This window comes from Thamnophis sirtalis, unplaced genomic scaffold, assembly GCF_051295495.1.
Source record: "Thamnophis sirtalis isolate CommonGarterSnake01/CBP01778 unplaced genomic scaffold, rThaSir2_p1.2 scaffold_5, whole genome shotgun sequence".
In the NCBI taxonomy this organism is placed as follows: domain Eukaryota; kingdom Metazoa; phylum Chordata; class Lepidosauria; order Squamata; family Natricidae; genus Thamnophis; species Thamnophis sirtalis.
Window position 1 is genome coordinate 114,290,050 of NW_028261385.1, and position 27,409 is coordinate 114,317,458.

General features: G+C 37.9%; 3 protein-coding genes across 4 annotated transcripts in view; 2 read left to right on the forward strand and 1 right to left on the reverse strand.

Annotated features, from left to right (window-relative positions):
• LOC106552207 (germinal-center associated nuclear protein) overlaps positions 1-4,316 on the reverse strand; it is an 86,292-nt gene extending 81,976 nt beyond the window's left edge. Inside the window, exon 1 of the mRNA XM_087716631.1 lies at positions 4,181-4,316. The gene's annotated coding sequence lies outside the window, so the exon portion shown is untranslated. The remainder of the gene's footprint in view (positions 1-4,180) is intronic.
• A 36-nt stretch (positions 4,317-4,352) lies between these two features.
• Positions 4,353-8,544, forward strand: LOC106552210 (ybeY metalloendoribonuclease). 2 transcript variants are annotated; one of them, XM_087716632.1, is made up of 5 exons: positions 4,353-4,433; positions 5,442-5,681; positions 6,699-6,827; positions 8,151-8,219; positions 8,405-8,544. In XM_087716632.1, exons 2-5 carry the CDS (start codon positions 5,472-5,474, stop codon positions 8,489-8,491), a joined length of 495 nt encoding a protein of 164 aa, XP_087572758.1. In that variant the 5' UTR covers positions 4,353-4,433; positions 5,442-5,471; the 3' UTR covers positions 8,492-8,544. The 2 variants fall into 2 exon arrangements, with proteins under 2 accessions (XP_087572758.1, XP_013925904.2); XM_014070429.2 differs by having other exon boundaries at positions 4,369-4,626.
• Positions 8,545-9,983: 1,439 nt separating this feature from the next.
• Positions 9,984-27,132, forward strand: LOC106552208 (GDP-fucose protein O-fucosyltransferase 2). Its single transcript, XM_014070427.2, has 9 exons — positions 9,984-10,135; positions 12,417-12,667; positions 13,202-13,346; positions 14,849-14,956; positions 15,355-15,421; positions 16,618-16,743; positions 20,070-20,250; positions 23,831-23,954; positions 26,285-27,132. Exons 1-9 carry the CDS (start codon positions 9,984-9,986, stop codon positions 26,436-26,438), a joined length of 1,308 nt encoding a protein of 435 aa, XP_013925902.2. The 3' UTR covers positions 26,439-27,132.
• The last annotated feature ends 277 nt before the right edge of the window (positions 27,133-27,409 follow it).

Below are 27,409 nucleotides of genomic sequence, written 5' to 3' on the forward strand. Positions count from 1 at the left end.
AAACAAAAACAATCCTTTCAAGCTGAGTCTTTTAAAAAAAAGAAACACAGTACTGTATTTTAATTTATTTATTCCATTTCTCTCTTACTGTAATCCAAAGCAACTCTTGCCTTGGTTTGCAATGTTATTTGCCAACAAGAACTGAATTATGCTATCTAGAATGTATATCAAATGCATCTAAGATACAAATGCAACATAGCCGTTGCATAGATTCATTGAAATGAATCTTGACTTATAAAGCCTTTCACAAACTATACAACTCACTAGAAAACACTGAAGACATCCCTATCAGTTCTCTCACCGTTAAACTTAATTTGAAACTAAACTGTGATTTTAAATACAAGTATCTTGCCATAAATTATTTGTGGAATGACAACTCTTATTATTCTGGATACAGGCCCAAATAATAGTCCGTTAAAATAATGGTTTAAAAATCTAATTATAAAGAAAGAAAAGTGCTAATCAAATCTACACAAATATATATGGTTTTATTCTCATAGAAAATACATCTTCAGTACATATGCAAATACTAGGACTGGGTTAGTTAACTCCCACAATGATAATTAAATCTATTTAAGTTAGTCCTTTGGCTTCCATCCTCTTCTGAAATAACGTCTTGAGCAATGACAAAAATACTATTTGTATACTATTTGTTATTGTTACCTAACATGAAAATTGAATCAGATGGACTAAATGGGACATTGACCCAAAAAGGATATATGTTAGACTTCTATTTTAAAAAGATAGTAAATGTGCATATGAACTAAGCTGCTTCAAATTAAAATGAAATCTCACATAATTGACATGTATTTCAGTTCCTTGTACACATGCTTATTTTCTATACTATATAAGTAACACAGAGTTTATATATGTCAATCCACAATTTAATGGGTATGGGAGAAAGAGGCATCCATTAAATAAATTATCAAATTCAAATGAAATTTTACCCATGCATATTTTGTGTTTTATCCATGTGTAGATTGGGATGGAAATAAGCATGCATTTTTATGCATTTTACAAACATAAAATGAGAATGAGATTTTATACATGCTCAGAAGCATATGGCGTATATAGGTTTTGTCTATTGTTAAAATATGGTCCATTAACTCAAAATTTACAATAAACTATTTAATTGCTGAACATACAATCATGGGAACATCTGTTTAATCATACTGCCACCTTGAATAATACAGCTGAGACAAATGTAACTATTCTATAACATCTCCTTAAATTAACCCCTCTCTCCCATAAAAGCGAACACCATATTTTTCAGGAAATAGTTAGGATTTTAAAAAATAGTTTAAGAATGAAAGCATGGTAGAAGTATAGTGTTGGAATTGATGGAAGATCTATCTGTTCCAGTACTGTTTCCACAATAGTCATATGTCTATGGTAGCTAACAGGCAGATCACAAAGGCAAAAGTACCCTTCTGTTTGTGTTTTCCATCATCTGACATTAAAAGACAGGTTGCCTGTGATACTGATGATAATAACCATTATCAACATTAATTTTCAATGGAGTTTAAAAATCATTCAAATTCAGATAGTTATCACTTATGGGAAAAATAAGCAGTTTATTTACCGTATTTCCCCGAAAATATGACGTTCTGATAATAAGGCCATGCCACATTTTTCTGGTGGGCAAAAATATAAGCACTCCCCCACAAATAAGCCCCCTGGACAACCCTCCACCTCCGACCAGGCAGAGCACCGCTCACCAACCTAGTGGTATCCCGTAGGTGCCAAGCGGCGAGAACCAGGGGGGCAAAGTGATCACGTTGCTTGATGCCTTCAGGATACCGCTAGCTTGGTGAGCGGCGCTGCGCCCAGCTGAAGAGGGGGTTGCCGGGCGGCTGCTCTCTTACGAGCAGGCTCCCAAAGAGTCGGGCACAGCAGCCACCCCGCAAACCCCCTTTCCAGCCATGCAGAGCGCCATTCACTGACCTAGGGGTATAGCCAAGCCGTGTGAGCGCCGGTTCGCCATCGCCCAGCTCCCGTGGCTTGGAACCTTCGAAATGCCAGTGAATGGCCCTCTGCAGGGCTGGAGAAGGGGGTTGTGCGAGCAGCTGCTCCGCTCCCGCTTGCACGTCTCCCAATCTCACGATGCCATGGCCCAACTCTCCCTGCAGAGCCAGGGCACTTCCACTGCCGCCGCCACCATCCCAGCATGGCTTTTTCGGCAGCTTCCAAATTGAGTCTTCCAGCAGTGGCCACTCTGGGCGTATGATCTATGGTTGTGGGCTGACTGTCGGCAGAGCGTACAACCATAGAGCGTATGCCCATTGCCGGAAGACTCTCTCTGCAGGGAGAACTGGGCCAGGGCATCATGAGGCTGGGAGGCGCGTGAGCGACAGCGGAACAGCCGCTCGCGCAACCCTCCACTCCAGCCATGCAGAGCGTCATTCATTGGCATTTTGAAGGCACCAAGCCACGGGAGCTGGGCAGTGGCGAACAGGTGCTCATGCGGTTTGGCAGTACCCCTAGGTGCCCGGCTGGAAAGGGGGTTTGCCGGGTGGCTGCTTGTGAGCGTGGTCGCTTCATGGTTGTTATGTTGTGCTGCTGTGGCAGTGCAACACAGCCATTCGCCCATGAGGCTGTGCCCGGCTCTTTGGGAGCAATGTTCCCTCTAATTTTTTTTCAGTGTGTGCGGAAAAGTATAGTGTTTGAGTGGCACATTTTCATGCCTGAGCAACTGAATTTTTTTTTAGCCATAATTGCCATCAGAGCAGATGTTGGGGAGGGGGGCAAGGAGGAAAAGGGTCCCCTCCCTCTCCCTCAGACCCCCAGGAAGGAAGGGAGGGGGAGGGAAAGGAAAGGAAATGGGAAAGAAGCAAAGGAAAGGAAAAAGGAAAGGACATGGAAAAGAAGGAAAGGAAAAAGGAAAGGAAATGGGAAAGAAGAAAGGAAAGGAAAAGAGAAAAGGAAGGAAAAAGGAAATGAAATGGAAAAGAAGGAAAGGAAAAAGGAAAGGAAATGGGAAAAAAGAAAGGAAAGGATGAAGAAGGGAGGGAAAGGGGAAGGGAAAAGAAAAAAAGGGAAAAGGAAATAAGGAAAGGAAAAGAGAAAGGAAAGGAGAAAGGAAAGGAGAAAGGAAAGGAAAAGAGAAAGGAAAGGAAATGGAAAAAAGGAAAAGAGAAAGAAAAGGAGAAAGGAAATGGAAAAGATGGAAACACGGTATTTGACTTATATATCACCATCATATCAGAAAGACTCAAGGCAACTTACATTTAAAAACTCACTAAACCATGGGGAGATACCGTACATAAAAAGTCATTTCTGCCATCCCTAATCAATCATCCCTAATTAAATTCACAACACTATCTTGGGCCATGGGCTTTCTGAAGAGCCACATGTTCTATTCCTTTCTAAAGCAGAGCAGGGATAGTGCTGGACAGACCTCTGGCAGAATGGTAACCCGAAAATGATGATAGAGAAGAGAGGCACCCAAGAGCTCACAAAACTCCATTGTTTATGCCAATGTTTTACAGCTATCAGCCTTGCGAGGTAGTCCAGACAAGAATCACACCCAGAAGAATACAGGGGAATCTAACAATTCCCCTGGCTCTGGTTCTTCTCCATACTTACCATCACAAACCATTACATACAACAACCTAACCCTAGCTCCGCAAATTCCCCACCCAGTCGAAGTTGTGAGCCACTGGCTTAAGTGATGGGACTGGAGTTTGCTCAACCTGCCAGATCTGTAGGATGGGCAGAGGAGAATGGTGATCCCATTGTTACTGCAGCCCTGAGCCACTGGAGTAAGATTTTATGGATGAGAACCCAACACCTGAAACTGCAATTTAAACTCTATACACTTGATACTGCATAAAGCTGAACTTCTTTTAATCTGTTCTGAATCTTCCACCAGCTCCACTGGATAACCTTGGATGTTAGCACTCATAAATAAGTAGAAGGGAGAATTTCTACAATTATCCCAACCGTGAAAGTGCTCCCCTCTCTTGATCTTTCTGCCTGCCTTCTGCCGTCCCAGCAACACCCACCGTGAGCACAAAGCAAGTGGAACACCATTACTTCCCCTGATCAGCCCGTAAAACTCCGAGGTACGTACGTTTTAACTTTGGCCCCCTAGTTTCTATCTGCGCTACCCGGACCCAACTATGAGGAAAAAGGAAGGAAGGGAGGGAGGGAGGGAGGGAGGGAGGGAGGGAGAAGATACCTCTGAAGATGTACAGAGGATGCTTTTCCTACAAAACGAAGCCGTGAGTCCCGAATTCCTTTCTCTCACTGTCGCATAAACAAACCGCCATTGACCCCGAAGAGGCTCAGCTCCACCTACGGAAGAAGGGACTCCGCGCATCTCCCCGGCGTCTCCCGCGCAGTACGGAAGTGACGCAACGCAGCGGACAGAGCGTCGCATGCTCTTGAAGGACTTCCCTCAAGAATAGGATTACCGAGCTTCTGCCGATAGCGTAGGACTCCGTTTTACGCCTCTCATCGAAAACGAACAAAACAGTTTAAAATTTTAACGGTTTCTTTTAACGGAGCTTCGTCTCTCTTTTTTATATATATTTATAAAATGTGTGCGTGAGGAAGGGCCTGGAGATAGTTTTTAATACAGAGTGATTAGGGAAGTGATTAACACGGACGAGTTTTGGGGCAAAGGTATATTTCACGAGAAAGCCTCACTTCTAGTTTGAATGTTTTGCTCTGGATTAAAGCAGGTTTCACACCCTTGACAATTTTAAGATAGGTGGACTTCAGCGCCCAGAATTACACACAGCGACCACCCATCTTAAAGCTGCCAAGATTGAGAAAGCCTGGGTTAGAGCATTCCCCAATACTTTCTCAATTATATCGTCCCCTCAAAACTTACAATAGTGTGTTCATAGAAGTTAGTAGAGGGAAATGTTTCTCAAGATTAAGTAACATTTCAAAAAGGGGTGGGTGGGAACTCCTGTATTGTTTTCATCTCTGCTTTTTTGGTGGAAAAGCAGGGCTCAGACACAGCAGTCATAGCTCTTGGGTGTTAATTCTTTTCTTGCCTATAGACTCACAAAAGCTGGGGCAAATAGAAGCATCACCATTCCACTGTAATACTTTTTTATGCCTTGATCTTAACTTTGTCATTTCATATGCTATCTTCAATTGAAAACAGATCTGAAAAGGACTCGCTGGGCACAACTAGTGAAGAAGCAGTAACCTCACAATTGAATTGTTTAGTTTGATTAGTGCTTTTGTTATTAATATATCAGGCTTCACCTTAGAGTCAGTTGGGTCTTTTTTTTTTAATCATCCAGGTTTCATCTTCCATTCTCTTACTTTGCAAAAAGTCTTTAGGGAGTGCCTTTTTATCTTGGGAAACCTGGCAACTGGAGATAAATATGCTACAATTCTTTTGTTATCCAAAATACTGCAGTACTTCTCATTTTAGGTTCCACCTGCTAGTAATTGGTGTCTAATCATAGTCTACTTTGCAGGACTGTGTAACGTTCTTCCATTTTTATGAGATGAGCCTGATCATACGTAATTTGCAGAGAGCTATTCCAATCAGGAGAGTCCCACTTCGCAAGAATATAGAACAACTCCGTTATATTTTGGGTGTGCAAAAGTTTGACCTTGGTGTAATTTGTGTTAGTAATATGTACATACAGCAAATCAACAGAACTTACAGACAGAAGAATATCCCTACTGATGTGCTATCTTTTCCTTTTCATGAGGTATGTGTGTGCTCATTTATTCCTTTAGAGCTTGGCAGTAATTTTAGCAGAAATCAGGTATTAATACATAGAACAGTATCATGTTAATATATGACGACAACAGAAAAGTCTGGCAAATTAGGAATGATTCAGGCCCTACCCAGAAATCTTCATAATAAAGGAAAGGACAATTACAGTGGCACATCAAAGATGAAGCCCCTAAAAAACAGCACAGCTTATTATATGTGTACCCCAAAAATGTATCAATATCCATGATAGTGGATATTGCAGAATATGTGAATAAACGGATACCTAAAAGATTATTACTTGTTTTTCAAGATCTATTTTATAACTATTGTAATTAATATGTATGAGAAGAAAGTAAATGTAAATTTTAGTGATAACATGTATTATCTTAATATTTTGATGTTTTATCCTGTTTTACTGTTGAGAGTCCGCACTAGGCAAGATGGGCTAAATATAAATTTAATAAATGAATAAATGTTTTGTTTGTAAGTTTCTGTAGGGGGATAGAAGTACAAATGATCTTCATATTCTCTGCTATTTACTCCTAGAATTCTTGTTCTAAGCAAGTGTAGATGGAAATAAATCCCATTGAAAATTGTGAATTATCCCTTTGAGAGTATACCATTGAGCTTACATATATTATTACTCCTAAGCAATTTTGATATATACCTAATATTGTCATAATATAGTTTGCTTTGGCTTAGTGTGATATGGAAATTTGTTCCAATAAGGAAGCCATAGCCTATAAATCATAATGCATAAGTTTATACTTAGTGAATAAGAAGCAAACAAGTAGAAGTTAGAACATGGAGAGAATGTGGGAGAAGGAGAACAAATTAAATTCATATCTCCCGGATTCAAATATAGTAATGCTATATCTTTTATTACCATAAAGTGTTTAAAAATATTGTATAGTCTGTTCTTAATACCCCTATTTTATTTTCAGCATGGCACTTGTTTTACCAAATTGAGAACATGTATATAACTGAATTTTCTTTGGGCATATCACAGAATCTAAAAGGTGGAGAATTACCCCAGCCCTGTTTTCAAAATGACAATTTGGGAGACATTTTTCTAGGTGTAGAATATATCTATCAACAATGTAGACAGAACCACGATGATTATAACAGCATTCTTACAGTAAGTGTACATTTATACAAGTATTTATTTGAATAAGGTTCTGAAATGTTTAATGAAATGATTTATAAAAATGAAAATATTTTTATTGTTATTTCTCCAGTTATTTATTAAAAACTTTTTGGTATCAGAAAATATGATATTAATGTTTCAATCCCACTGACAGAAATTTTACTGCTTCACATCTAGAATAACATACATGTACTACATAAATCCAAATGATCACTAGATGGCAGAAACAAGTTATTTATGTCCTTTTGTGGCCATCAAGTAGTTGTCCATATTTTGACAGCACAATTCTGGTAGCCCTTTTTTACAGTATTCTTCAAGTTAGCCCATAACATGCTTACTCTCAGTTTATTTTTAGCTTTCTCATCTTTACTAGCATGTGTTTTATTGCAAGATTTTTTTTTCTTAAACAAGTCACTAGTTTTTTTTCCCTTTCATAGTTAAGCTATTTAAATCATTATGCCAACTCAAAATATGAATAACTCATTGGTGAAAGCTTATGGTTACCGCTCTTTGTGCTTGTCAGTTGATCTTGCTAGCTCCAGGAATGTTGCCAGCTCCTCAGTTCTAAGATCCCCTCACAGCTGGTTACATGACCCAGTAGTGTTCCAAAAGTCATGCTTTCCCTACCTGTTTAATCTTGATGAAATCTAACATTGTTTAAAAATGACGTGCAGTGAGGGTCTACTGGTTAAGGCAGCAGGCTAGAAACAGAGAGACATTATGTTCCAGTCCCACCTGAGGCATAAAAAGAGTCTGGGTGACCCTTCTCTCTCACCCCAACCTACTTCACAGAGTTGTTGTGGGAAAAATAAGCGAAGGGAGGAGTATTAGATATGTTGGCCATCTTGAGTTATTTATGTAAAAAAGATTAATAATAAAGGGAGAATAAAAAATTAAAAATAAAATATGGGAATAAGATGACAAGTTGAGTTCTCAGCAGCCTACCTGTTGGTAGAGGGCATGTCCAATGTTTACCATGTTCCTTAGTCTGCCAGCTGTCCCACTGAGTCAGAGGAGGGATGGGGTCTCACCCTTTATAAAAAAAAGTTTCCCAACCTCTTTAGTAGAAATGCTAGCAATACAAAATGCTGTTTAAATTGACTGGCATACATTGAATACATTTGTTCCCTCTATAATTCTAACTCCTTTCCACTAACAAGGGAGAAATCATACTGAAGTTTTCACTGTAGTCTATAAATGATGACTATTTCTATTATGATTTTAAATTATTGTGATGTGGAATTTCTCTAACATTCTACTTAGCCAATCAATTACAAATATATAAATCATTTAAAAGCTTTTTCCCTTAAACAGGTGACAGTTGCTCATGGCATGTGCCACTTACTTGGTTATAAACACAATACAGAAACAGACTGGCAACAAGTAAGTATTGTAACTGATTTGATACAATTCTAATTTTTCAGGTTTTTTATTGTTCAAAAGCTTTCAAATGTAAGATGTTCACTACAAGTTTAAATTCAAAATTCAAATCAACTTTGTAAGATCACACATTGTTGTATTATTTGAAAGGAAATGTATGCATTCATTATGCCCTTGCTCTTTTTCAGATGTATGAAAAGGAAACACAAATTCTGCATGAATTAAGCAAATTGACAGGCACAAACTTTGAACCTCTGTCAAAACACCATTTCTAAATGTTGTATTTATATGTTGTTTCATTAAAATAAATCTATTTTATAAAAAGAAATCTTAAATTTCTCCTCCTTCCTCGGTCAGCAGAATACAATTACCTCTTGAACCAATTTTGCTAGAAAATCTACAATCAGGCTAGCAAAATGCTTTGAAAGTTCCTAATTTGCCCTCCTGCTTCCTATTCTTCCTTCACCATTACTGCGGCTTCTCCCTCTTGAAAACTGTATTGGCCAGGTACTTGAACTGCTTTAGGATCAAAGTGCTGTTTGTCTCTTCCTCCCCTACCCAACTATTGCACATCCAAAAGAGAACCCAGCAATATCTTCTTCCACTGAAGGTCACAATTATAACTCTATGATAAAATAGGATGTAAAGTGAAATTTGGACATTAAGAGTGAACATACGGGGTCAAGCTGGATAGCCACTCGGGGCCCCTTTCAACTTGTTATTATAAAGTAAAAGATGGAGTTTGAAGCTCGCAAAAGAAAAGGAAGTATGAAGCCTAGCTGCAGAGTTCAGTTAAAGTTCTCACAAAACCCCAGAGTTCAGCTAAAGTTCTTACAAAGCCATGTAACCATTATGAGACTAGAGCTCCATACCTGCAGCCCAGACAAAGGGGGAAGCAAAACAGTATCTGCTTATAAGGCTTCTTTCCTCAAGGTAACCAATCAGAAATGGGTTACGTATTTCCATGTTGTGCTGCTTTTTGACAAAGTATAAGAATGTGTGCTTCTATTAGGATTGTTCATGTTGCAGAAATGAGATCAGACCAGTTCTTTGTTGAAGGGAAAGGTTTATTGCGCAAGATTCAGCAACTATAGCTCAAGCAGAATCTGAACCCCGAAGGGCAGTTTGTTACAGGTTTTTATACTTTATCAGGCAGGATATTGATCATTCTCCTAAATACATATTCTTCCCGTGTCATGTATGCCTTGTACACATTAACCCTAGTGACAGGATATCTTGATTACCTTATGAGAATAGAATCTTACCAATTTCCTGCCTAGACCTAGTCAGGTAGATAAGGTATTCAATCCTCTGTGGAATGGATAAGGCTCGGGGCATTCTTGTCCGGCTTAACCTTACCTATATGTTGTTAACCCTTTACTGAGACGTCTAAGCCCTGTTATTTTCTGCAACAACGATGAATCACACCGTTCCAAATATTGCTGTTGGTTATTTTTCCCCAGAAGGGAACAAAAACAGTAGTAAAAATCATCACAGTTCTTTAAGCGCGTTCTGCACTAGCTACTAAAGGAACCCTGCAATTCTCCCTTTATAACTGTCCCAGAAGAGGAGGAGGAGAAGCTGTAAAGTGGATTCCGTATTGTGGGTTAGGGTTGAAAGTCCTGCACTCGAAAACGTCGGTTCACGGTCTTCGTCAAGCACAACAGCCCCCTCTTCCAAAATTCAAGCCAGGTTTTGCATCGGACCTTCTCTGCCCGCCTCCAGCCCAACTGATCCCGCCCTTTCTCTCGGTAGCAGAAGCCACAGATGGCGCTGCGCTGGAGCTGGGGGTTCCTTCGCTTGTGTCCCATCCTCGTTTTTTGGGGTCTCGCCGCCGCCCAGGAGCCCTTCGAAGCCTTCCAGGCGGGCCACAGCTACTCCTCCCAGCCCGCCGTTGCTGTGGCGGCGCCTTTCAGACGGTGAGAGAAGCAGAGCAAGCGCCGGGCCCGAGGGGCGCGTTTGCAGTCCGCCCGCACTTCCTTGAGTGCGAGGGGCCTGGGACATCCCTTGAGACGGAGGGAACCCAAGCCTCGTTCTTCGGCCGCTTCATTTTTTGCAGTGAAGAAGCCGGAAGGAGGGCTCCCAGCGTCGGTTTGTGAGGATGCTAGAGCGCGGCCGAGCTTGCTCCGGCTTGTGGCTTCTTGCCCTGCTTGGTGGCTTTAATTCTTCAGGGTCTGATCCGGTTCCCCTTTCAGCCTCTTTCTTCGCTGGTTCCTGACCATTTCCCCAATAGAAACTTTAACAGCTTCTTCAAAAGTCACCGTTCTTTCTGTTTTGTTTAATGTTGTTAGTCTATTGGGGAAGTTTTAAAGAAATGGGATGAGATTCACCTGCTTTCCATCTCCACATCTCATCCCCAGAATTGCCTCTGCCAATAATACCTGGGTTGGAGGCGTTTGTGCATAACAGTTAACTTAAAAGTATTCCCATGAAATACAGGGAGTCCTCGATTTACGACCACAATTGAGCCCAAATTTTCTGTTGCTAAGTAAGACATTTGTTAAGTAAGTTTTGCCCCATTTTGCCACTTTTCTTACCACAGTTGTTAAGTGAATCACTGCAGTTGTTAAGTTAGTTACATAGTTGTTAAGTGAATCAGGCTTCCCCATTGACTTTGCTTACCAGAAGTACACAAAAGGTGATCTCAATATCTTAGGACACCGCAACCATCATAAATATGAATCAATTGTCAAGCATCTGCATTATGATCATGTGACTATAGCAATAGCAGTTAGACTTATATACCGCTTCATAGGGCTTTCAGCCCTCTCTAAGCGGTTTACAGAGTCAGCATGTTGCCCCCAACAACAATCCGGGTCCTCATTTCACCCACCTCGGAAGGATGGAAGGCTGAGTCAACCCTGAGCCAGTGAGATTTGAACCGCTGAACTGCAGATAACAGTCAGCTGAAGTGGCCTGCAGTACTGCACCCTAACCACTACGCCACCTCGGCTCATGGGGATGCTGCAATGGTTGTAAGTGTGAAAAAGGCTGAGGGAAGTACTAACTTACTTTTATCAGTGCCATTATAACTTTGAATGGTCACTAAATGACCTGTTGTAACTCAAGGACTACCTGTATTAACATAGTAATTCTTACCTTATGTAATATAGACATACAGTGCATATTTAAAGGAGGTGGTTTATATGCTGTAGCTTGTACTGTATATCTCTACTGAAACTTACAGGGCAAGTACTGCAAGCACATAAAGACGACAAATTCCACACTCAGTTCATAATGCTGTTTATCTGTTTGGGTATCAAAATGTCTGGAAGCAAATAGTCAAGTTCTGGGAGCACCAAAAGCACCACAGAGAGCTTAAATACTTATGAAATCCAGGCTTATTGAGAGGAATAGAATACCTAGTGGTTTTGAACTAGCACTTTGCTGTAAAGTTGTAATCAGAGGAGATAGCAGGATTTGAGGGGGTGGGGTGGGAAGAGAAAGTACAAGCTATGTCTTTGATTTACCTCTAGTATAATCCCAAGGACAAGATAATTTAGAGTAACTGGGTAAAACAGTAAATGACAAATGACTTTTAGCACGTTATATTTAAGAAGGGGCTCTTAAATCTTTGATGAGCATAGGTAAACACAGGAACAATGTTTCATTCAGTAGTGAAAATGGCATTTCACTATTTTCAGTACAAGATATTTACTGATTATACTATATATAGGACTATATCAATACCACACCAATAATGTTGTTTAAACCTTAGTTAGGATTACTGAATAGTCACAAAGCGTGAGATTTTAAATGACTGAAAAGAAAATAGTTTTTGTAAAGATTATGGACAAGGATAGGAGACATAGATTTAATTAGCTTGTTTTAATGCAGAATATCTCTATACCACAGCACACCCAGACAGTGACAATCCTTCTTGAGTATACACAAAAATTGTATATTAGAAGCTTTCTTAGCACTAAGAAGAAAAAAGCATGAAAGCATAAAAATAAATGCAGTGGTTTTTATATAACAATGGGGATTTATTTTTATATCATACAGTAGATGATAAAGAGAAGCCATCATAGAATGTCAAAGCAGCATGTCATAATATTCCATCATTCTTTTCAAAATGTCTGAATTCAGAATCCTTCCAAAATATAGTTGCTTAGCTTTTTTTCCTCTGCTTTAAAATTGAAATGATTATAAATCATGGTTTAACAGTAGTTTATTTGTAATATTATTTCTTTTCTCTAGGTATCTTTTGTATGATGTTAATCCACCTGAAGGTTTCAACCTACGTAGAGATGTATACATACGAATTGCATCTCTTCTGAAGACCTTATTGAAGACTGAAGCATGGGTGTTGGTTCTTCCTCCATGGGGACGTCTTTATCATTGGCAAACTCATAAAATTCATCAAGTCCAAATTCCTTGGTCCAAATTTTTTGATGTGCCAAGCCTCAATGAAAACATACATGTTATTGAGTATGAACAATTTGTTGCAGGTAACATATGCTTTAGAAGCACCAATGATATGAAATCTTAGTGTAGTTTCATCTGGCTTTTTCTATGCATTAAGATAGATGAGCTGTATTAAGATACTATTTCAGTATTCAAACTCTATGCATATTTTTTAACTTTTTCAGTACAAATGTATGTATTCCCATTTGAAACATTTTGGTATATATTTGCACTGTTGAAAAGCACAATGATTGCAGGCAAAGTTCATGAATTTAGTAGTTACAGGCTTGTTATTGTGGGCTTGTGGGGAGAGAGAGAATACAATTTTATTAACTTTTCAAATGCTTTGGAATTTTCTTCCTGATGCAAGCTATTTGGCTCTCCCCTTAAACATACACAGGTCCATTTCAAATTCTTCTATTCAAACCTCCATTCCAAAAAGTGTAAGATAACTACTTTACAATCAGTGGTGCTACTTTGTATCTACTGGCTACAATGCATTATGATTGTACATCTATTATCTGTAGCGAGATATATGCTTACATTTGTGTACTGATTTATGTTGAATTGTTACTCAGAGTCAGGTGGTCCTTTTATTGATGAGATATATGTCCTACAAAACTATGCTGAAGGATGGAAAGAGGGGACATGGGAGGAGAAGATTGATGAGAGACCATGCATTGACCAACATATGTATTCAACAGACAAAGATAAATACTACAGGTATACTAAACTTTATATTGTTATATTAACATAATTTCTAGCTAAAAATTATTTCCAACCTTGTTTTCTGGGAAGGAGGGAAGTATTTTAGAAAAAGAGAGAAAAACATTTTAAAATTCAAAATCAAGCTCTTGGGATAGGCAAGTCAAAATTCAAACGATACGTAGAATCTTTCTCCTTAGAAGAATGTATCACGGTGAAAGCATCAAAACTGAGAAGACTTCTTGTTCCAAAATCTCAGCCAGCAGGGCCCAAAGCCACAGAACAAGCAGAGCCACAGGAAGAGATGGGTATAGGCTATTGAGGTGTTAAAAGTCCTCATGTTATATTGATAGATAAATGGAAACAGTATTGTATAGGAGATATATTATCTAGATAATAACTCCCTGCTGATAGCCAATGGTTGCAGCAGTTTACAGATTTTTATAATTTGTCAAGTCTTTTCCTAAGCAATTCACAATCCAAATCAAAGTTCAGTAATATGAAATTCCAGGTCTATGTATTGTCCCAAAAATGTATCTGAGAGCCCCCCACAGCACTCTTAATTTTATCATGGTAATTTAATTGCAAAATACAATTCCCTGTTATTTTGTGATATGAAACTTGAAACTATTGGCCTTAAAGCAGACTTAATACAGCTTTTAAAAATTCATTCCAAAAACTGAAAAGATAACATTTCACCCCAACTTAACAGACTCCTACTGAGCATCTAAGTTCCACAAATTGCAGCCTTCTTTTTCCCCTATCACTTGGCTTTTTACTTTTCTACCTTGTTCATTTGGAAGCCAAAACAGTTCTCATGATCATATCAGAAAGTAAAATGAAAGTGATACTAGTTAATTATTTAAATTTGACTGTTTTTAATAAACAAATTTCTTCATATAACATCTTTCCTCAGTGTGGTCATCTTCCATTTAATTGCCTTAATGAATTAGAAAAAGGAAAAAAATAAATCCATATGAAATGGGTAACAGCAGTTTTATCTACAAAAAGTCGGGGAAATGAAGGACAGGGGAAGATATGCAAAACCAAAGAAGAATATAGAAGAAATGTGGTTTGTGTGGTATGCTTCCTAAAAATAGGAACCAACTTCTCAGAGGATTCAAATTTGTACTGTTTTCAGAGAATGGGTAGTAATTTGTTTTAAAGTAAAAGTAGACTTTCCTGTTCTTCGTTGTTTTAATCTTTGTTTAAAACTCATACAATATTTTTCCTTTTAACTAACTTGTAATGCAGTTTTGTTTGTTTTTACCCATACTCACTATTATCTTCAACTGACTTATTGTAATCCATTATTAAAGAATTCTTAAACTTTTTATTTTAAGAAAATATTAAAATAGTATTTTATATTACAATTTTCACTGAATGTTTTTACTTCATGCCATAACATTCTAACAAGTTACTATTGAGTTATCAACTTATATTGAGTTATTATCAAGATTTATTTCAGATTTATTACTACTTTGTATTCATGAAACTATTAACTCTTCTTGTTCTTATAGGGGATGGTTCTGGGGTTATGAAGAAACTCGAGGCCTTAAAGTGGTTTGTTTATCTGTCCAAGGTTCTGCTTCTATTGTAGCCCCTTTGCTTTTGAATTTATCCAGCAGGTGAGACTTCCTGAATTAATTTTTTTATTCCACACAGTTGCCATATTATTTAGCTTAGAAGAAGAAAGTAGGGAATTTTATGTTTTCTCATGCATCAAACTTACTAATGTTGGCAGTATTTATTATCCCAATTTACAACTACTGTAAAGGGAAAAGAATATAAATCGTAAATTGAGGCTGGGAAGCATCTTTTGGATTTGTGAATCAATCTTATGGTTATAACAGAATAGCAGAGTTGGAAGGGACCTTGGAGGTCTTCTAGTCCAACCTCCTGCTCATACTCCACTTTCATACTTATTAAGAAAATGCCATGGATGCATCAATACTTGTGGAGCTCAAAGAGGAAAATTGTCTTAATGTATCTTTACCTTACTTAGTTTTTTTTTTCATTTTAATAGGTCAGTGATGTTAGACAGAGCTGAACATCTTCTTCATGATCATTATGGTGGCAAAGACTACTGGAATGTGAGAATAACATAATTTTATTTATATTGTGTGCATAATAATGGAGTAGTCACTTTTAATACACAATCTGTTAAATATTATTTTTATTTATGAAAACCAAATCCTTCCATTCTATGATTAGCTATGCATTAGCCTTAGCAGCTGCTTGTAATTAACCATATCTCAGTAGTAATAATTTAATTTTATTCTATAGCACATAAAAATACAAAATGTGCCCATCATTTTAAGGGATTCAGGAAATATCTGCTAAAATGTAATTAAAGTCCATTTAAGAAAATGTCTGTAGCATTTTGCATTCAGTGCATCTTTCATTTGTATCATAAGAACCCTGGTGGCGCAGGCTAACTGGTGGTGCAGGCTAACTCTGCCTACAGCCTGGAGTTCGATCCTGACAAGTTCAAGGTTTACTTAGCCTTCCATCCATCCAGGGTAGGTAAAATGAAGATCCAGATTGTTGATAGCAATAAACGGACACTGTAAACCACTCACAATGCTATAAAGCACGATGTGGTCATATATAACTCTAGGTAGTATTGCTATTGCTAATTAGAACCTTGTATTGTATAAACAGAAGATATGTACTACACCTGAATTTTTCTGTTTTTTAAAAATTGAATTCCTTTAAGCATTCCCATAAAAATTGAAGTGTTTCCACTGAAAAGAGATATTTTTTCCTTCATCAATTGTTAGAACTTCCCATTTGTCCAAATGTTCTACTGCAAGCTTCTTGTTTAAATTGTTCTTAGATTAATATATTTATTTGTAATTGCTAATGTAATGAACTGCAATTTAACACAGGCATGTCCAACCCATGATCTAAGGACCAAATGGTGCCCTGGACAGATAGTAATACAGCCCAGAAGATTGTAAACTTTTGACATTATTATGTGATTTATGTTACATATTTTATATGTAGCATATTTTATATGTAGCATATTTTATATGTAGCTCAGGACAATTCCTGTTCATTTGGTGTGGCCCAGGCAAGCCAAAATTTTGATCATCTATGATTTTTGACATAAAACCACTATTGTTTTTTTTAACCAACTCTGAAACTAACACTCTTATCAGCCTTACTGATAAAACAATTATTTCTTTCAGTTTCATTTTCCTGTAATTTTGTGTATTCTAGGAGACTTTTGTAATTATGCTGAAATAAATAAACTAGTTTTCAATAACATTTTTATGTCAAACAGACTCGTCGAAGTATGGTGTTCGCCAAACACCTCCGTGTGGTGGGAGACATGTTTAGAGCTAAATATTTAAATTCTTCTGATGAAAAGGACAGAACATGGTACTCTGAAGATTGGAGAAATATGAAGGTAATGTAATTAAGTAATTGGTTGGTTGGTTGGTTTATTGGATTTATATGCCACCCTTCTCCCAAGGACTCAGGGCAGTGTACAACATTAAAAAAAAACACATATTACAAAAGTTAAAAAAATTAAATAGAATATCCAAAACAAACCCAATTAAGATTAACAATAACATTTTTTTAAAAAAAATCGATTAAAATTAATAATAATCAAAATTTTATTTTGTTCAGGCCAGGCTGGCTTGCTGGAAAAGCCAACTCTTTAGGGCGCATCGGAAGGACCAAAGGTCGGGGATTATACAAAGCCCCGGGGGTAGCTCATTCCACAGGGAAGGCTCCCCCCCTGGGGATCGCTAGCTGACACTGTCTGGCCAACAGCACCCTGAGGAGGCCAACTCTGTGGGATCGCACTGGACGGTGGGAGGCTACCGGTGGCAGTTGGTGGTCTCGCAGGTATCCTGGGCCTAAGCCATGGAGCGCTTTAAAGGTCATAATTAGTACCTTGAATCGCACCCGAAAGACAACTGGCAACCAGTGCAGGCCGCCTAAAAGGGGTGTAACATGGGAGCACCTAGGTGCCCCCATGATAACCCGCGCAGCCGCATTCTGGACCAGTTGAAGCCTCCGGGTACTCTTCAAGGGCAGCCCCATGTAGAGAGTGTTACAGTAGTAATGTATAGATTTATTTTTAATTTAACTATTGCAGACCTTCATTTTTTTATGTTCATTGCAGTGGTGGGTTCCGGATCCCGGGGCAACCAGTACGGGGCAACGGGGCCAGGCGTCCAACACATGCAGGCGCGCAGCGTGGACATACGTACTTACTGCCTGCTCCGCGACGCTCCAGCTGCTCAGTGGAGCGTCGCACATGCGCTGTACGCTCTGTGCGCATGAGCCCCAATCGGCTCAGGTAAAAAAGGTGGGCCCTCCGGAGCACTGTACCGGAACGGTACCTGGTGCTCCCAGCAGGCACCGGTACGTCCGTACCGGGGCATACCGGTCATATCCCATCACTGGTTACTAAAATTCAGGTAGATGGCTTAAACTGTAAGATATAGAAAGTGAGCACTGGATTAATGTGTTATGGGTGAAGAATATACGAAATATTTCTTCTACTTGCTCCAAATTTTCTCACTACTTATATTTCTATATTTCAGTGATACAATACAGTAGATATTTAAAAAGAGATAATTAAGTCAAACTTAATTTAAAAATCATAATAAAATTCTGACAGGAATTATAGTTAAAAAGAGAGGCTCATAAATTAATCGCATGGCACGTTTTCATCCTGAATCGCCTACAACTTGAAGACTGTCCCAATTCAAGAGCAACAAGACTGACCATGTACATGGGTCAAATATTCTTTACTTATTTCTTCAATAATGAAAAGGAAATAAGTCCAGTAGTTTTATTTATACCCTCAGTGATCGCATACCTCGATTTTCTATTGATGTATGGAGCTGGGATTTTTATAAGTAATATCTGATTAAAAAATAGCAATGACTCAACACGAATGTATTACTTACCAAAACATCATTCCTCTTGTCAAAGACATGCATTATCCCTTAAAGTGAATGGTACAATAAACAAAATGCGATGAACAGTCAGGGCAATCTCGGGTGCTCTGAGTTTTCCAACTGTAATGACCAAACATTAGTGGCATGCTTCCCTATCATTTTGAGATGAAAAGGGATGAAAAAATAGAGTTTTAAAATCTATTCCTTCCTATCCCAATTTTTTTTTTGGGTGGGGGGGCACCACTGCATACAAATGGCCTGCAATTACTACTTAAAAAACGTTAATCCCAGTCATCAAATGCTGCCCATGCCTCCCACTCTTGTCCTTGGCTACATTAATGTAGGCTTTAATTTGTCTGCCTACAATAACCAAATAAACTTTTCTTCTTTTGAAACAGGATATAAATTGCTAGGCTGCTTTGCATTTCATTTAAATCTTTAATTAATCCTAGAAGTTCATTATACATGATTCCTTTTCCTTTGGATGTTTATGCTCAGAAAAATAGCTCAAGAAAGAATTCCACTGTTTGAGAAAGATAGTTTATTTACTTGGTTTATTTAAAAAAAGGATCTGTCTTAAGGACATGTTATCATGAAATAGGAAAAACAGACTGCTATCAGTTCTGTGCAGTTATAATTACAACAAGGAAAGTAGAGTGTTTTATCTATTTAATAATATTTTAAACTTCTGAAATGAGGCTTATCCAATAATAGATGCTTAAAAATTATATTGTTTTTAAAAAATTATGGTAAAAGAGAGAAAGACTGAATGCTTCTTCTGTCTGAGGAAAGATTAGCTTGGCACAAGCAAGATTAAATAAAAGCAGCATTTAAAAGTAGAATGCAAAAATGCCATAACTTTCTCATGTCTGTGAAGACTTAAGTACCATTTTTCTATTTTCCTCAAGAAAGTAATAGAATTTTGTGATTATATAAGCAGAGTCCTTTTTTAAAACACTCTCTACTATATTTTTCAATGGCCAAATTTCTCTAGAAGCAAAAAAACATCCCTATGCCTGATAGGTACTTGCAAGAAGGGTTCCTATAATGCTTACAAGAAGTCAGATAGACAGCCTTTATTCAAAAGATATCACTCTGTTGGTAAGAATTTCTTAACTTTGAGTAATGTGGCAGATACTACTGGATTTACAAATGCAGAATTCTTGCAAAATCTGTATGGCTTTCAGCTCTGGAAATACATACATCTGCTGAAGGATTCATTTTTCTTTCAAAGGCAATATATTTAGGCCTGTTACCACTGAAGACTGTATATGAAAAACAGCATATATCTGAACACGTCCTAATCACACTTAACTGATAAGAGTATAGCTGGGTAGAAGTGCCTGCATTGCTAAAGAGTGGACAGCAATATCACTTGTGGTTTCTTACTAGCAACTGATAGTGACATTTTTACATTACCCTTACTTCTCACAATTGAAAGTGGTTTACATAATAAATAATATAATATATTATGTATACATAGGATTAAGTAGATGCATGTGCTGTAAGCACATAAAATCTTCAAGTATGAAATTTTTCTCCACATAGATGAAGGATTTCTCTAATATGTATATTTATATATATATATACATTTGGAAGCAATATGCAGAGTTTCCTAGTTGAAGCTATTGTTAAAAACTTGTATACAAACCCAGTATGTACACTGACAATTTATGAATATTGAAAGCTTTATCAAATACATCAAATTTATCCTTTAGGAGTGTTACAGAAAATATGTTCAAGAGTAGAGATATATTCTTACTGAATCAATGCCATTTTATTTCAGTTTCAGCATGTACTGGTTCTTATGTGCTAGGTAAAACTGGGCACAGCCATTGGTGGTCCATATCTTGGTGTTCATCTCAGACGAAAAGACTTCATCTGGGGTCACAGAAGTGATGTGCCCAGCATTCAGGGAGCAGTTAAGAAAATCCACAACCTCAAAAAGTTGTACAAGCTGGAGAAGGTTTTTGTAGCTACTGATGCCATCGTGCAGGGTATGTATTTTTCTCCCTAATTAGCAAAATATTTTTGATTATGTAACAAACAAAATCTGTTCATTTAGCATTATATTGTGCACATGAATCTGCACCAAAGTTAAAATCATTGCTAGACAAAATAATTTGCAAGATATATTTGAAAAGTTTTAGGTTTAATCCAAGTACAGGAGCATAAGAGACTACCATATCTACTGGGATATTTTAAGTTGCCTCTCAGTGGGCAACAGCTGCCTCTATTGTCACTTCCTTACTTAAGTTAAACAAGATAATACAAGAAATAATTGTGTAAATTGCATTTTGTGTGTGGTATGGGTCTGCTGTGGCCTCAAACACAGTACTGTATGGCAATCTAGACCATGCAATTCATATTGGTCTTGTTATATACTGAACTAGGAAATCCTAAAAAGATCCATATTTGATTTTTCATAAATTATCACTAGTGTGCCAACTTCTTCAGGACATTAATCATGCAGTTTCTGTTGTGTTTTGTTTTTGTTGCCCCTGTTGCAATTCAACGAACCATTGAGAATAGTTTTATTTCTTTTGAGAACAAAACTATAGAAAAATTAATGTTTTAATGAGACAATGATCCACAATATTCTTTAGAGAGATCTAGTCTGTAACATTCAATCCACATAACTTTGTTTTATATTGTACACTGTAAAACTTAATGCTGTAGAACAGGAAAAAGCATTGAAATGGACAATAAAATTTAGCATAGTTTAGCAATTTTATTCTAATGAAAGATTCAAATCACAACTTTTTATTGTAGAAAGGGGGTCAGTAGGTAGATTTCCATTGCATAATATGAGTAATTCTATATAAAATTATACGTGCCATGTATAAATGTAAAGAGAAAGATGTAACTCCTCAGATAATATTAGCATCCAGAATTATCCAGGAAAGCTGAACTTCAGAAGAGTTAAGAAAGGTAAAAGTAAATACTGTGAAATGCATTGTTACCAACCTGGATCAATTTTAATAGGGAAATGGAAAAAATTATGCTAATGCTCTAGTGCTCTTTATTGATTTGATTTGATTTGTATGGCTGCTCATCTCACCTAAGTGATTCTGGGAAACTCAAAAAAGTTGTCTGTCTGTCTGTGTCTATCTATCTATCTAGTCAATGACCAATTAAAACGACAAACCAATAAAAAGTTAAAAAAACAATATGGAAACATATAAAACATCAGAAACTATTTAGAAAACAAAAGTATACTTAGTCAGTGGCCACTGTACATCCTTGCACAAAGCTCAACAAAACAATTTAAAAATTGGACGCCCAAGCTTGTTGGCAGAGCCATGTCTTCAGGGCCTTCTAAAGGCCAGCAGGGTTAGGACCAGTCTTAGTTCCAGGGGAACAATGTTCCAAAGGGACATTGCCATGGCAGAAAAGGCTGGCTTCCATCGGATGACACTCTTTTCAAGACAGAACATGCAACATGCTGCTTCTCCCAGTACTCATGGGTCAGGTAGATATAACTGACATCAGGCAGTTCTTCAAATAACTCAGTCCCATGCCAGTTATTTCAACTTCCAATATGAGAAGCACAGTGCCTCTGAATACCACTTGCTGGAAAGTAGGACAGTGCTGTTTTATCTGTTCACTATTGCCAGGTCCAAACAACTAGATACGAATGTGAAGAGTTCAATCAGCTACTTTATTGTTCATGCCTACTTCACATGACTCTTCCCAGACTGGCAATTTGCACTTAGGCCAGACTAGATAAGATTCAACGGCATTGCGGGTGAGGGAGCAGAACTTGTTCTCTTGTGCCTATGTAACGATCACAGACTTATCCCCTACTTGATTCCTCCCCCTGGTTTGGTCAATTCCTTTCCAGTACCTGTTGAACTTGAATTACAGGTAGTCCTTGGGTATGGATTGGGAATGGATTACTTAGTGATGGCATTCCCAGCATTCCCAGTTTCCTTTGTTAACTTTAGGGCTGCATGAGTTGAAAGTGAGAAGAGGCAGGAATCCCAGGCAAGCTGATCAGTGAATAAGAGCTGCGAGTGAGAGCTGCAAGCACATCAGTTATGGATAGATGCTGTGGAATGCAGACGGGTGCTGCAGACAGGAGCACAGAGTACTGATGGATGGATGTCCTCTATGGGCATGGGCAGGTGAAAAAGTAATGGGAGCAACATGCAACATCCTGCTGGTTTCTGGAAAGTTGGAAGGGAAGGTTTCAGATGGCAATCACATGCCCGCAGAATACTGCAACTGTCGTAATTGTAAGCCAGTTACCAAGTGCCCAAACTACGATCATATGACTGCAGGGCACTATAACAGCTGCAACTTGGTAGACCAGTCATAAGTCACCCTCGTTTAGTGCTGTCTTAATAAATGAGTGGTTGTAAACCAATAATTTGAAAAATCAACACTATAAAAATATATTATAGACTAAGTAGAAAGAGAAGAAACAGCTAAAACTAATACCACAACAAAATTTACCTGGGTAAAATATTCTAAACAGTGTATAAAACAGGTAGGTTATATAAAGCACATTAGTAGAAAGCCAATAAGAAAAATGTACTTACTTGTTCATTTATATTACCAAATTTTAAAACCGCCCATCTCCCTCACAGAGGGCATCTGGGCGATGTACAAATAAAATAACAAAATATAAAAACAGTATATCAAATTTAAAAACTGGCAGGGATGATTCAACTTCAATGTTAAAAGTTACTTTAAAAATGTGGAGAGTGTTTTAGGGAGCTAACCAGGCTCATTGCTGTGTTTCTCTGTGAGCCCCAAGCAAGACAGCAGAGCCATTTGTTTTCCAATTCTTTCTCAAAGGCCAGGACAGTGAGGGCCTGCCTTACCTCTTCCTGGATCCGTAACATACCTTCCCTGTTTGATCAGGTGAGACAGGCTGATGTAATGGGATGAAGATGATTTCATATGTAACATGGTCTCATGTTACATATAAACGTAGCCCTCAGCGAACCTGTTGTTAAACCGGTAGGGTCCTACCCCTGTGTCTGACTCACTCAGATGTGTTTTCCTACAATAAATGAATTTGATATAAAAACTTTTTATTCTGTAGAGGAAGCATTCCATTTCTCCTGAAGATAACATGCAATGGAGTGAAAAGCAAATTTTAAATCAATAAAAGCTGCATAAGAAGAGGTTACAGACAAAGCGAAATACTTTTCCACCAAGTGTTGCAAGACTATACATTGGTCAGTCGCCAATCAGTTCTTTTTGAAATCAGAGTACTTTTCGACCAAAAGCTCCAACTGTTGTGAATCATCCATTGCCAGTATGAGGCATAAAACTTACTGATGGTTCTGAGCAAACATTGGCTTATAATTTGAAGGACCTTTTCTATTGCTTTTCTTATAGATAAGTACAGTAATTGCAACATTCCAATCTATGGGAATTTGCCCAATCTGATCAATAACTGTACAGTTGGTTGCTAATATAAAAGCTATCAGTCCACATTTCTCTTTATTATATCTAATGGAATCAGGTCACATCCAGGTGCCACTTCCAGGTTCAGTTTTAATATAAGTAGAGATAAGATGAAATTTGCCACTTGAAGAATGTTGATTGAGTGTATTTTTCCAGAGGTTGAAGAATTAAAAGCACTTCTTCCGGAGATGGTGAGATTTGAACCTACTTGGGAGGAAATGGAGCTCTACAAAGATGGAGGAATAGCAATTATTGACCAATGGATATGTGCACATGCCAGGTATCTTCCTCCTCCCACACCTCTCGCTCTCATACACTTGCCCCAGCACCTGCCATCCTTGCAGTTAAAAACCCATGCAAGTTTGAGTAGATAAACAGGTACCACTTCAGTGGGAAGGTAACAGCACTCCATGATATCATGCTGGCAACATGACCATAGAAAAGTTTTTGGAGAGTGCTGGCTCCATGTATTGTACCCTCCTCCCTAGAGTTGGCAACAATTAGCTGGGTAAAATCCACAAGAGACTTCCTTACCTTATTCCTGGACTTTTATAGTGTTTTGTATACAGGTGAAACTCAAAAAATTACAATATTGTGCAAAAGTTCGTTTATTTCAGTAATGCAACTTAAAAGGTGAAACTAATATATGAGATAAGACTCATTACATGCAAAGAAGATAGTTCATGCCATGATTTGTCATAATTGTGATGATTATGGCGTACAGCTCATGAAAACCCCAAATCCACTATCTCAGAAAATTAGAATATTACATGCAATCAATAAAACAAGGATTGTACATAGAACAATATCGGACCTCTGAAAAGTATAAGCATGCATATGTACTCAGTACTTGGTTTGGGCCCCTTTTGCAGCAATTACTGCCTCAATGCGGCGTGGCACGGGAGCTATCAGCCTGTGGCACTGCTGAGATGTTATGGAAGACCAGGATGCTTCAATAGCGGCCTTCAGCTCTTCTGCATTGTTCGGTCTCATGTCTCTCATCTTTCTCTTGGCAATGCCCCATAGATTCTCTATAGGGTTCAGGTCAGGCGAGTTTGTTGGCCAATCAAGCACAGTAATCCCAGGGTTATTGAACAAGGTTTTGGTGCTTTTGGCAGTGTGAGTAGCTGGAAAATGGAAGTCAGCAGCCCCATAAAGCTCGTCTGCGGAAGGAAGCATGAAGTACTCCAAAATCTCCTGGTAGACGGCTGCGTTGACCCTGGTCTTAATGAAGCACAGTGGTCCAAAGTCCTGTTGTTCAGTGGTCCAAAGTCCTCTTCTGATGAGAGCAACTTTTGCCAAAAGCACCAAAACCTGATTCAATGACCGTGGGATTACTGTGCTTGAATGGCCTCTTCATTCTTCCTCCATACTCTGGCTCCTTGGTTTCCAAATGAGATGTAACAGTTGCTCTCATCAGAAAAGAGGACTTTGGACCACTGAGCAACAGGTCTTTGGACCACTGTGCTCCATTAAGACCAGGTTCAACGCAGCCGTCTACCAGGAGATTTTGGAGCACTTCATGCTTCCTTCTGCAGACGAGCTTTATGGGGATGCTGACTTCCATTTTCCAGCTGTCCACATTGCCAAAAGCACCAAAACCTTGTTCAATGACCCTGGGATTACTGTGGTTGATTGACCAGAAAACTCGCCTGACCTGAACCCTATAGAGAATCTATGGGGCATTGCCAAGAGAAAGATGAGAGACATGAGACCGAACAATGCAGAAGAGCTGAAGGCCGCTATTGAAGCATCCTGGTCTTCCATAACACCTCAACAGTGTCACAGGCTGATAGTTTCCATGCCACGCCGCATTGAGGCAGTAATTGCTGCAAAAGGGGCCCAAACCAAGTACTGAGTACATATGCATGCTTATACTTTTCAGAGGTCCAATATTGTTCTATGTACAATCCTTGTTTTATTGATTGCATGTAATATTCTAATTTTCTGAAATGGTGGATTTGGGGTTTTCATGAGTTGTACGCCATAATCCTCACAATTATGACAAATCACAACTTGAACTATCTTGCTTCGCGTGTAATGAGTCTTATCTCATATATTAGTTTCACCTTTTAAGTTGCATTACTGAAATAAATGAACTTTTGCATGATATTCTAATTTTTAGAGTTTCACCTCTATAAGACTATAGATATATATTTGAAGACTACCCAGAAACAGTCCAGAATGTGGTGAATGTGGTGATCTTGGCGGTAGGTGATACATAATAATCACTGTACTTATATTTGCTTATTTCTACACTATCAGCTTTCCATAGGCTATTCAAAATGAGACTTCGGAAAGCATTTGAAGTAGGAATTGATACTTTTGGTTGTAGTCCTTTGATTCATTGTGATTGGTCTATTTGCTTTATTTTTTTTTTAACATGGCCACTTTATTATTTTGTATTGATAGATGTGTGGATAAATCTAAAACGTACTATATATTTGGCAAAACTGAATTATTTTATTATTTGCATAGCATTAATGGGGTTACCCTGAGATAAAATGAGTGGCCAATAAATTTTACAAATAAACTAATAATGGATTATAGAAAACTGATAGCAATTTTTAGGAATATGTTTCTTTTTCCACTGATATTTTCTCTTCACAGATATTTTATAGGAACCTCAGTCTCAACATTTTCTTTCCGCATTCATGAAGAAAGAGAAATTCTGGGATTTGACCCCAAAACAACTTACAACAGATTTTGTGGAGATGATGAGAAAACCTGTGAACAGCCAACTCACTGGAAAATTGAATATTAATATATTCAGTCAGTGGTACTACAGCTGCCACTTTACCAAAGAAATTAAATAATTATTTTTGTGGAAAGAAATTGGTTTTAAATGTTTCCCTTTTTTCACTGTTTTTGGTGATAAATGTGAATGGTGCTGCTGTAGCTTACTTCTTAAACTATTTACAGTGGTCAGTATTATGGTTGTAATTCAAAAACACCCAAGATGTTCAATTTGCCTCTAATCAAACCTTCAAGTTGGACCAGTTCACTTGAATCTGTTACTTTGCTTCACCAGAAGATCCAGCAGAAGTGACTCTTAAAAGCCCTCAAATGGCATGGCAGCTTGCCTGGGCTGAACTTTTGGAAATAAAGATCTTTAAACACTTTGCAAAACAGCCAGAGTCAGTCATGGCTTTGATCAAAGCAAAAAATATTTCAAGGACTCATACATTTCTAGTTTTAACTCTTTTAACTCGAAGTCACATGGATTTCTCCCATTTAAATCTGATCAGATAATATATTCTAATGCAATTAAATTGTTTCTTAAAGATTTTTGCTGGACCTAATTTTGTTTACAAAAACAAAATATGTTAGATATAACTAAATGAAGTGTGTAAGAACTTGCAATTCCACTTTATTTGTGAACTGGGAAGAAAGTACAAGGTATATGTGGCTAAACAGAGGTTGGATGTCCTAGTCAAGTATTAAATTTAAATATTAAATTGGTCTAAATTGGTCTCTTATTTATCTCATCTGCCTCAAGTTAATTTACTACACTATGCCTTGCTATTCATATTTGTTTCAGAAAATCAAATGAAAACTTATCAGTTTATTATGAGTAACAGAATTGCTTCACCTTTATATAAAAAAGATACATTCTTGGATAAACTAGGCATCTTAGCTGGTATTATAAAAAATAAGGTTATGTCTTTTCATGCAAATTGCAGTTATCTGCATCCATTTTCTAGTAATCTTGGCATTCTTTGTAATTTAGCACAA